Here is a 12,462-nt window from a genome sequence, read left to right on the forward strand (position 1 = left end):
GCACAGCTGGAGCTTGTTTTCTTGAGACAAAAATGTTATTCCTTTAAAAATTTCACCACATCTTTCTCTTATCCAAGAATGCTTTCTTCTGGATAGTTTAGCAATATTACTTAAGTTGTAGAAGATTGCTGGGGCCCAGACACACCAAATCACATATGATGCACATTCTGGGCACTGCTTTGCTCTCTGCTCCCCAGGCTTCCTGCCCCTCTGGAATTGCTTCTGTGTGCACAGTGTGCAAGTACTGCTCCAAACAGTGTTGCAAATGTGAAGTGCTTAAGAAGATACAAAGACAACACCTTATTTTAGCAGTGTTTAAATTTCACCCCATACCTTGCTAAAAAAAAATTTTTAAAATATATTTTTATGAAAAAAATCAATTTGTCCACAAAATTAGTAATGGAATTCTGTAGAACTGTACACAGTCTACACGCCCTATTGATGACACTTTAAACTCCTGATTTAATCGGCTTCTCAGTGTCAGTTTTTATTTGTACAATAATATTGCAACTGAAACAAAAATCCAAGAAGTAGAAAACAGCTACACGTGTTTGATGTTGTATGTGAAAGCCTTAGATATTTAGCAACTTCTTTGATGCTTTGATCTCCAAAGAAATCTTACTAAAATTATGATCAAAGGATTTTATATTATTCTAAGTACTTAAGAACGAACCATCTTAGGGCAATAATCAGTATTCTGTTTAATCCTTCACCCTTGGAATCCATTATTGCTAAGCACCTCAATCTGATGGGAGTTGCATTTACTTAATGATGATATTCTCCTAACACAGAGTTAGAAGCCCCAGAAAGCAACACTTCCAACTTAGAGAGAGAGCCAAGAGCTGGATTTTATTCTTCTGTCTAAAAAATGCTTTTTGAAGCTGTTTTTAAAATGTATGTAACTTAAGAAAATTGGCATGCAGCTCAGACCAGGCAGATTTTTATTTTTCTACAGCAGACAAAGAAATAGAATTTCCAATACGCAACTACTTTTAATTTAATCTATTTCTAACTATTTCCTATTGTCAGTGTTTATAGAGGACCATTACACAGATGGATATATCTAATATTTATAAAGTAAATTAACACTCTACTTTATAACATGCAAAGACAGATAAATAATGAATTATCCTTTTCATCAATCTGACCACATAATGTCTATTTCACTGTAATACTGAGTACTGCACCAGACTGGCTGTTGTAATCCCCCATGGTGAGTTAAATCAAAGGGTGTGATACAAAGAATCTCTAAAATGCAGCCTTCAGAACAGGAGAAAAACATTAGAGCCAAGCAAGATTTAACAAAAACACTAATTACTGCTTAGATTATGGATTTGCCACCGTTGGTTGATGAGAGGTAAGGGAGGATTGGACTTTCTCAGGAGCAAGTAGATGAATCCCTGACTCCCAGGCACAGCCATAGCCTTAACAACCTCCCACATCCTGACTAAGAAATTCCTCCTCAGTTTTACCTGTGCAGATTACTCTTCTTTCTGCACACCCCACCCACAAGGGTGGGTTTCCTACTATTTATATCCCCATCGCTCTTTAATGGTGAAAGATGACGAGAAGACTGATGGGCAAACACCTCTGCTGTGAACACACTGCTGTAAGCATTCTTCCAGGCTGACAAGAAAACACACCTGCTCTAAATGAAAATCAATCTCTGTTAAATCTGTTCGCTCCAGCTCACTTGGAGTGGCGCTGCTTTAGAGCTCACAAAGAGCTGTGCTTAGCAGGAGGATCACACATTCAGCTTTGGAAGATGTCAGGAGCACCAGGAATGCCAACTGCATCTGAGGGACCCAAATATATGTCAGAGGCAGACACACGTTAATCACATCTCTGAAAAACCCACTGGAAGGTTATCTTTCCTTTTGGGCTGAGGGGCTTGAGAAGAAGGCCTGTCAAAGAAATGTTTTCCAAGGCACAAGGTTAATTCATCTTGGAGCACCCTCTGTCCTGACTTCAACATTCTCTATAATTCTGTTGTCATGCCCTTACAGACTCATTTTGGGTTTGATCTGTTTGTATCTCCACCACTGAAGAGCAGGAAGCTGCACAAACAAAGGATAGTCCTCCAACCCAGGAGTATCCCAGGACTCCTAAAGGCACCAGCATGACCTGCCTGCAGTCCCAGGCTCCGTGTGAACCGTGGGGAGCAGGAGTTCCTCCGTGCTCCTGGGGCTGTGGGCTATAGGACAGTTCATCAACAGCTAGGGAGCAACTTCAAGGGAAGTCACTCTGCCTCGTTGGAGTTCACAACCCAGCTGGCACAATGGAATCTTCAGCTGCCTTTTGTACAAACCCACACACACCACAGCTATTTCAGGCCTATAATCCTGGAAGATGGAATATGATGAGCAGTACCACTTAGAGATTTTACCTTCAGCTGCATGATAAAATGCTTTTATCTTGGAAAATTACTTACTTGATTAAAGTGCTGAAGTTTTTCAATTAAATTGTTGATGAGTGGGTCCAATCCTCTGACTTTCAGTTCTGGATTATTAATTTGTGCCTTCAGTCCGTTGGAAACAACTCTGCTGGTGTAACTGAAAAATAGAAAAATACCACATCAGTGACTGGAACCGTGTCCACCAGAATCAAAAACCGTATTACAGGTGACTTACAAAAAAGAAAATGTTTTGTAAATGGGAATAATTTTTTTTATAAATATTTATGTTTTTAAATACACCAACCAGATAAAAGTCAATGTTTCTTGCAGTATCATTTACCACTTTAAACTATTCAAGTCATAAACCAACAGCAATTTCATAAACCACGGAGAGGTTTTGTTTCATTCATAATTTAATATTTGAACCTTTGTAACTAACATTCTCAAGTTCTTCAATGAAGCAATCAAGGCTGATAGCTTCCAAAAATTCACTCTTTTGTTATTTCAGAAACTCGGGGAATTTAAGATGGAAATTACATTGCACAAGATTGAAGCAAATTTCAGTGAAAGGGGAGTCTGGTTTGAAAAAGATTCATAATCAAAGTGTGAATTGGAGTCCTCTTGCCAGACCAGCTGGGGACACTGAGGAAAAACTCTCTGGGGACACTATAAAGCAGCAGGTGCTGCTCTACCATAGCTCCCCACGGAGCCCCACCTGCCATGGGCCACACACAGCAATTCTCTCTGACCAAGTCCTGCTTTTTCTGAGGAACAACAGATTTGTCTCACCCACTTCTCTCACTGACTGTTGACTGAACAGTTCCTGTCAGTCTTTTCTAGGAACACCCCACAAGGTATTCTCAATCCTGCTTGGGCTGGGGCTCCACCCAGGCACCCTCATGGGGAAAACCCTAGAGTTGTGCACACCTGGTCTCTCCTTCTCTACATGTCTATACCACAGCTGAGGAGGTGAATTCATCAGGACGTGTTTGCTGAATGCAGTGCTTCCTAGAAGTATCCAGACTCCTTCACATTTGCTCCATCATTTATCTGTGTACAATTTAAGTTCAACCCCTCCAACCAGACTACAGCTTGCACAGAGCTACAGAGCAGCTGTTTTTTTCAGAGTTATGGTTTTATGGAACCCTCAGCTCAGCACTCATTTGTAACAAAGGGGATCAGGGATATTTTGCATGGCCAGCTTTGAACTGGACAAGTGACTGTTCACAAACCAAACTCTCCCAGACTCAAACACACACCAGGGAGGATCTCATTAAAGATTCAAAATTGGAATCTTTGTAAGTGAGGGAGCCACTGGCTTTGCTCCTTTGGACTGAAATGTCTAGAGACATACCCTGCTACATCTTTCACTTTGATCATCCCTACACACTTGGATATGCCAGATGTTCTCCTATCAGTGAATTCTTCACTGTAAACCAATTTGTGCTGAAGCTGAGGACAGCACTTCCAGGTAGAAAAAAAGGCCCAAATTCTATTGTAGAAAGGCAACAGAATGAACTGGGGGGAGACCAAGCTCTCCAAATATATTCATCCTATCTTAGTTTTATTTAGGATGAACCACAAATTTGTGCAAACTGCTGGCAGAAGACACTGTTGTACACTGCTGCTAAAGGTGTGGCTTAGAAAAAAATAACAGAATGGCCGGCTTTTTCAGTAAACTCAATAAATGTCACTTCTCAGGGAAAAAAAAAAGAAAAAAATTTTATAGAACAGAGAATTGAGAAAAATCAATGTTTTGCCCAAATAGCCAGATAGTATTTAGAGGACAAATGTTAAGGAAAACCTTCTTCACTGAGATGGTATTTTTTTGTTCACTGAGCCTTTTAAAGACACAGTTCTATTTTTTCTTGATATGTGACTCATATATGTATAAACTAATCTAAAGTATAAATTTTCACAATGCAATGGCACACCCAAAATGATGGTAGGGCTCAGATCTTAGAAGCAGACCCAGATGGATGGATGTCCCCAGGAAGAATGCAGCTTAAGTACTACTTTGAAGCCAAGGCTGGTATGGACTGTATCCATCTACATCAATTCATGTGGACAACAGAACAACACTGCTGCATCTTACCTGCCTTTACCTTTATTCACAAATCATAATATTTGCTGAATGCTCAACATAGTTCATTCATGTGAAAACAAACACATGGTGACCCACTGCAGAAGTACAGGGACACTTGACACAGCTTCCTGAGATCATCTAGTTCTGATACAAGAGAAATTAAACTTAGTGGGACCGCTCCTGGCCTCTACCAGTCTGTTTGGGGATTCCCTGAGTGTGCTGCTTTGTCTCATCAGAAACTCATCAACAGCAGCAAAATGCAAGGGTTTTCCTTTTCCCTGCTTTTGACTGCTCTCCATTCAACTCCTGGTTAGAGCTACTGGATGGAATTTCTCTAGAGGTTTATGTCACTATAATACTGCATAAAGAAACCTCTGGGTTGGCTGGGGTGTTTTTTGGCAAATGACATTTAAGTTTTTCCCCATGAATCACAAGCCTCCATTAACTGCCCCTAAGTGGTATTACAAACCTACAGCACTGCTTGGAGTTTGCATAAACGTCACCAGTTCAGAGACAGCAGCAGCAGCATTAATGCCAGAATCCTCAAAGGGACCCAGAATGGGGAAAGTCAGTCTCAGCCAACTCATACTTATTGCTGTTGCTAAATACATACTCTCTTCCACATACAGAATTACCAGGAAAATAGGCCCATTTGGAATGAATGAGTTCATAGTCCATGGAGACAAAGTGGGTGCTCATATCCTTCGAGTTCCACCCATGTTTAAGGAGTCACTCTTTAAAGCTCTGGAGATAAGCATACATTATGCACAGACATTTCTGTTGCCCAGATTGTCTACAGTTAGATTCATAACACAGCTTAACTAAATTCCACGTGTCAGAGACTGCATTCACACATGACCTGTGTGAATCCTGCTTCAGTTCCTTTATCTCCCTGGTGCCACTGCCAAACGCATCACAACTGGCCCAGCTCTGGTCTGGAACGTGTCCTGACCAACTGGAAAAGCCCAGAAAACCAAGTGGAGAGGTGAAACAGATGTGATCTGCCCTATGAATGAGGTAAAAAGCTGGTGTAAAGGAAGGCAAAAGACTTCCAGAGCACAAAGCCAGCTCTTGGGTTTTCCCATAATAACCTGCTACGAGCTCTGCTTGTCCTGTGCGTTCTCACTGGGAGATCACCACTAGAACAAACCTGAGCCTGGAAAGACTCAGAGGAATTAGGAGATGGTGATTTCAGAGAAAAGGGGCCACAGCTCTTGAGGAGAAGGAGACAGGGCAGAGAACTGCACGAGAACTGCACACCCAGCAAGGAGGGAGTAATTCCCCCAGTCCATCCCAGCCAAGAACCAAAGCCTGCTCTAGAAGCAGACATTATGTCCATCTGACCCAAACCACCACCCTGCAAACTGCAGATCCTTCTACTATCTCTGTACCACGTTAGAATACTTTGAAATAAACACTATACATTTCCTGAAAGATAATCTGATTACTTTATTTCTTTGCACTATCTAAACCATTTTTTTTTGTTGACATCAGATCCTGAATTACTGGAAATGTACATTAAGTGAGATCAGAAATTGGCTTGCTTTATTTAATAACCTGCAATTTAACTGAAATATTGTAGTACAGAATTGCTAACTCTGGTTACAGCTCTAGTACTTTATTCAAACTAAACCCAGAAATGTCAGCAGGAATGGCCAGGAAAGTTGAATTAAAATATTGTCACTGGAGCAATCCTGAAAGTAACTGTTACACTGGAGCCCAATGAACAGCTTCTGCAGACAGAATTTTCATCTAGATCTCAAGCCTCAGGCCAACGCTATTCCACTGATTGATCAGGCTAAGCTATGATACTTTAAAAAACCAAAAGCAAATTATAAAAACAACAACCTCCCAAACCCAGCTTTTCAGTATTTCAGAAGAACAGTATCAATTATTTTAGATCTTAGGTAAGGCTCAAGTTTAAAAAAAGGTAAAAAGTGAAATACTGTTTACATATGGGATTGCATTTCAACTGAAGGCATATGTTTTTATTTCATAAATAAAGATAAATTAAGATATTTGAGTACCTATTTCAAAAAGCCTGATACTATTCTGAAATGTGTCTTTTTCAGCTCCTAATGGTAAAAGGAATCAAGGTACAGGGTTTTCTCAAAGTCAAATATGCCTTTAAAAAAGGCCAAAAAAAACCCCATATAAAATAGAAATAACTTCAAATTCCAGCAAATGACTGCAGGAGCTGCCTTAGAGACAGATCTAACCAGCAGTGATACTTAGCCACAAAAGCCCAAGAAACAGGGTGCTGTTTTCACACCACTTCCTTGCCGCTTCCCTGCAGGAGACCACAGCAGTCAGGATGCTGTAGGCAGCTTTTCCAAGTATTATTGATCAGCCTCCAGCTGGGAGACGGCTTCCATTGCACCACATTCCTCAGGGATTACCCTGAGCTGTGCCATCAGCAGCCACAGTGCCGTGCTGCTGTGTCCAATGGCCTCTCTTTCCTGAATTAAAACAGCTCCACCACACCCACTCACCCGAGGGATTATGGAGCAAGACCCCAGCACATTCCACATGCTTGGGAACATGTACTGAGCATTTCAGGATTATCTACGTTGGAAATTCAGGATACCTGGAACCTGAACTTCATCTCAATGCAGTTCTCTTAATTTTAGTTTTCTGTTCTCCACTTGAATATTTGACCCAACACAGCTGCGCAAGAGGCATCAAAATTTTTATTTAATTGTGGGATAAATGGGACATCGAACATCACATGGCGAAGCTGAAAATCTGAGTCTTATATTCAGTTCATAGGAATCCAGGAAGCGCAGTAAACATCTCTATGGGACAAAAACTGCTTTTGACGAAATCATTTGTCATACAATCTTAAGAGTTGCCATATATGTAGAAGACAAATAAAATTCACTGTTTACGAAATTGAATCTATTTTGCTGAGACGTTTCTAATTTTGTAATTGCATTTTTTAAAAATTAATTACACGCTATATATCATCAAGACAGCAATATCTAAGCACAAATATTTTGTCATCTGCCATGAATTTTTTTCATCAGTATTGTTGGTACTGATTGAGTAATTCCACTATGATCAACAAGGGCTAAAACAGCAACACCTTTCTAAGACATACTAGGAAGTACAAACTCTTCCTGAGACTCAAAAAATCACACTTCACCATTTATTTATTTGGCATTATAAAATATGACTGTCCTATTTTCTGTACAAATGTACAAACTATTCTGTAAGAAACCAGCCCCTTCCCCCCCCCCAAGAGAAGAACACATTGGAAATCTACAGACAGGACCACGTAAAAGGAAATATCTGGATTCACAGTCTTCTAAAACTCAGCAGTTGCCCACCAGCCTGCTAAAGCCAGAGAGCTCTAGAGTAAGCCACTCGTTTTCTAGCAAAATCATAAAGTCTTGAGACAAAGTGAGACTTTACAGCATTCATTTCACATCCAGCTCTGCTTCTTTCATCTTTGTGCATAACTTATTAAGCAGGAAATCATCCCAGAGATCCATGCTGTCTGCAAACCCTCCCAGAAGTAGACAGCACTGTGCGGACAGAACTACAGGGAACTGAAACTATGCATTTCTAGGCCCACGTGTTTGACAGGGAGGCATTGACTGCAGCAGCCGGTTTACTTCACCAAAATACTCAGCACAGTACCAGAGCAGACACCACCCACCACTGAGTGACTCGGAGGTTAAAGGGTGATGGGGGAAAAGGAAGGGAAGAGCTCTGAATGTGCCCTTTCGTAAGAAGCAATGAGTAATATGGATAAGCTACTTAACTGGCCTTAAGATCCACTGAAAAACTAATTCAGTTACATTAGGCATGGTTCACCAGATGGTGTGTTTTGTCTTATATTTATTCATAATTTGACCCTTGGGTTGGAATGGTTTGCCTGAAATTCAATAATGTGAATCCACTGCTGATCTATAGCAGCCTGTGGTGTCCCCAAATTAATTTTTGGACATTTCTCTTGCAGTTTTCAGATGCAGCCCTTGGAGTGTGTGACCCTCTGACCTTCAGGGCTCTGCAATCCTTGGTTTTCTCCCAATTCAAGGAACACAGAAACATGCACCAACTAGTAAGAGCAGTAACAAAAACTGTGTAGTTGCAGATTGTGACATAATTCATCAGGATTATCAGCTTTGATCTGATTAACCCCTCTGCCCACTTCTTCACAAAGTGGCAAGAACAAGCAGAACACGGCAAATGCATATCCCTTGCCGGGTTATCACAGTTGCTTGTCACTCAGTGAGTAACTTCAAGGAAGGAAAGAAAATGCCGTTTCCCTGAAGTGTTTCTGAGCACGACTCTCCATGAGGAAAAGCCAGCCAGAGCAGGACTCACCTCAGACACAGCTTTCCTTAAGCTGCTCTGCACAATGAACTGGAGAGGGGTGAGTCCCCTCCCCTCCTCCTGAGCTTTGTCACTAAAAGTGACCAACAGACAGGCTGTGCTTCATCTCTGAGCAACTCCCACAATAGCACTCTCGTATCACACATTTTGTCATTTCTGTACCAGCTTAGCAAATCTGGTTACAGTCACTGAGCATCACATGGCTGATAGATCTCCAGAAAAGGGATGATCAACCCATGACCAGTACTGTTCTCTAAGGAACTAAGCTGCCAAAATAAATACTTTATTTAAACAAAAACCCCACAAACAAACAACAAAAAAAAGAGAAAAAAAGAAAAAAGAAAACAAATACATCTTGATAAGTTTACTGTCACATAATCAGTAGCCATGACAGAAAAAAACTGCAACAGCTTGCAGATTTTGCAGTTGTCTTACAATTCTTTCTTTTGACCCACCCCTTGAAGATTCAGTGTGTGAGTGCTTTGTAGAACTAAATCTCAGAGGATCTTCATGACTTTAACATTTATTCAGCAGCCTGATTCATTAGGTCACTCTGTAATTAACTGCCTTCACTTGAGTGGATCTGATCCTTGTTTGCAAGGAAGGTTTCAGTCAGGCCTCTCCTCAGGGCAGAACTGCAGCAGGAGCCCCTGACATTGGTGAACTCTGGCAAGTGACACCAGGCAAGGGCACATGCTGGGAAATCCTCAGGGCTGCAGAGGTGCCAAGCCCTTGCATGGAGGACTGCAGGCTCCTGTGACACTGCTGAAAGTCACATCTTAATGCTTCTCAGGAAACCTGAAAGCCAGCGAGGCATCTGGTTTGTTTTTAAGGAAAGAATCATGGCATCTATGCCAGTATACAATTCTACTGAAGGAGATGGAGTCACCAGGGTAAAATCTGGATGCATGAAGGAAAACAATTTCGTGTATTCTACACAATCAGCTGAGCACAACTACTGCAACATTCTCCGAGAGAAAGGCTTCTCTTTTGAAAAATACCTATGCAAAGAGTTCATTCTGAAATGATTAAATAACTGCCAACAGACTACAAGAAAGCTCAAGTCTGGCACGTAATGAGTTTAGCAGCCCTGAAGATTTTGTGAAGCAGAACTGACACAATGTGAATTCCATCTCTGCCAGAACTATTCTAATGGGCTCCAGTGGAAGTTTCACAAATAATCTTATTTATTAGCAATTATGGAAAACCATGAGACAAATACAGTGTGCTAATGGGATAATTAGAAAAGGAAAATCACAAAGCCAAATAGCATTTATAATGGTCTTTCTCCACTTCTACAGGGCTAAAAAAGACTTCCTGTAGTCTAGATTATAGACAGTTTTAAGACTGCAGCTACAAAATCAAGTTACCAGATGGCTTCAAGTGACTGGATGATGCCAGCCCATGAACACCCTGAAAATTAGTGAAAAACAAAGAGAGAGCGTACATGTAAGAGATCTCAGCCTCAAAAAAGATGTGTGCATCAGTTTGTCCAAAGTCATGCTGAAAATGTATTGACTGGAGCTTCACAGAATACTGCAAAATGCTTGAAGAGTGCTGCAAAAGAAGTTATTACAGATTGCTGGTGAAACAGCCTTCATTCTTTTCCTAGGTGTATGAGAAGTTAATACTACCTTAAGGCACACTGAGAGCACCAAAGAAATTTGTAGAAGTTAATTGGACAATCTTTATTATGCCAAGGGAAAGAAAGTACTTGCCTGGAATACCATCAGATAGGAAACTCTTAGTTTCAAGTGAAATAAACTCTTCAGGACACACAAATGGTACCTCTATACCCGTCAAACTGAATATAATGAGCAATGAAAATGATACAAACCCAAAAGCTGATATCCTAACTGGGAACTGGAGGCATAAAGAGCATTCCCCATTATAATGACTCGAGAAACAGAATAGAAAACAGAACAGTAAACAAAAACTATGTACTTATCAAAGTAACATCTGTGGCCATTCCTAAGGGAAAAGTAAAGCTAATCTGAAACACCTTTTCTCAGCAACTCCCAGGCCAGGAGAGAGCCTTCTTTGGGTAAAAACAAAAGAGAGCCAAGATAAATCCTGACAGAGAAACTAATGCTGCCCCTCTCACAGACTGGCAGCTTCCACTCTGTTCCAAGGGCTGGGCAAAGCAAATGGAGACAGACGACTGCCTAACTTTTGTACCTGCCAGATGGAAGACACTGGTGGAAAAACACGACTGACTCAGCAGAAAATACAGTCTTAGGAGAGGAGAGGACTTGAACTCTTACAAGCAAAAAAGAAAAGCAGACTGGAAATAAACTTAGCAGTGGAGAGAGAATGAGCACCGAGTAAGGGCTCTCAGTGCTTGCTTGACAGGACTTTTGACAGGCCAGGGCAGCAAAAATGCAATTGCCTTTCTGAAAACTCTGGTTGCAGATACTTAACAATTAGTCTTGACTGATGACCATGGTTATACAAAAGGATATTCTATGATCCCAGCATAGGAATTTCTATGAAGCAAAACGGAAAATGTCCTAATTTGCAAACTATCTGACATATGTCACAGGGAGAAGAACTTTCCTGTGGCTCATTAAAAGCAAAACAAAACAGAAATAGATTAATACTGAGGTCAAAATTCCAGCTTTCCTCAGAAGCCAGTTTCTCCAAATGCACTTAGGTACACATGGGAGATTAAAGAACAGATGTCAATAATGAGTACATGAACTGCAGCTCTGTATGAACTCAACTCAGGGACTGAACTCTGCCCTCCAACAGTCTTTGCTAATCCCCCTGGCTTTGGCCCTGCACCATTCTCGCTTCGCCTGCAGCTCCTGCCCCAGCAGCCCTGGGTGTGCACTGGGCAGACAGAGCACACCAGATACACCATTCCCTCCCATCTTAGGCCAAGGAGGTATTTGGATAGACCAGCCCACTCTCTCTCCCAGGCTCAAGCATAAGGCAGCTGAGATCTGCACTTTCTTAAGCACTGTCAGTTCCCCTGGCCGCTCTGGCTCCTTCGGGATGTCTCTGACCATTATGGATTCCGAACATGCACTAATGCACATACATTCTATTTCATTCCCTTATACTGTTTTTCCAATGTATTTATGCAATATATTCACTGCAATTCTTATCTGCTCCAGTGTCTCCACTTTTGCCCAGGTCTTAACGTCTTAGAGCAAGTGTTTGGTCCTTGAGTCACAGATGGAAAAGTTATTTGCCTTTCTGGGCTGCCAAGGTACATAGTTCCAATTTATTCCTATTTCCAGGTTAAAAACTTCATCACGAGGATGGTGATGCTAAGTTTTATGTAAGTAAAAAGTAAACAGGAGACCTTAGTGCTGTACAGAAAGAGATCAGACACTAAGATTTCCAAATCTCCTGACTTAGGGGTTGTTAAACTCCTTCCCTTTTGCTTCTTCTTTTCCCCCAGCAAGAAGGCTAGCTGAATTCATTATTCCAAAGCATCCAAGTTTTATTCCTCATAGAGGAACATGTATTTTATTGCAGAAGCTACCCGTTCATCTCACTACCAGACTTACACACTTCATTCAACTCCTTCCTTTTGCAACCGCCTGACATGGATCAGGACAATTAACACTTACTGTCCTCCTAACAGTAAAACAGCAGCCCAACTGCACTCAGCTAATCCTGTGCCACTGAT

The 12,462-nt window shown here is 41.2% G+C and overlaps 1 protein-coding gene across 14 annotated transcripts in view; it reads right to left on the reverse strand.

Moving 5' to 3' along the window:
- LOC138114469 (glypican-5-like) overlaps positions 1-12,462 on the reverse strand; it is a 391,856-nt gene that overhangs the window by 144,914 nt on the left and 234,480 nt on the right. For 13 of the 14 annotated variants that reach the window (XM_069023921.1, XM_069023914.1, XM_069023915.1 and 10 more), the window contains one exon: positions 2,432-2,552. In XM_069023921.1, coding sequence (XP_068880022.1) covers positions 2,432-2,552 — 121 coding nt within the window. Of the gene's footprint in view, positions 1-541; positions 2,343-2,431; positions 2,553-12,462 lie in introns of those variants that run through there. The other variant, XM_069023923.1, reaches the window with a different exon arrangement.

Source organism: Aphelocoma coerulescens, chromosome 9 (assembly GCF_041296385.1).
Source record: "Aphelocoma coerulescens isolate FSJ_1873_10779 chromosome 9, UR_Acoe_1.0, whole genome shotgun sequence".
Taxonomy (NCBI): domain Eukaryota; kingdom Metazoa; phylum Chordata; class Aves; order Passeriformes; family Corvidae; genus Aphelocoma; species Aphelocoma coerulescens.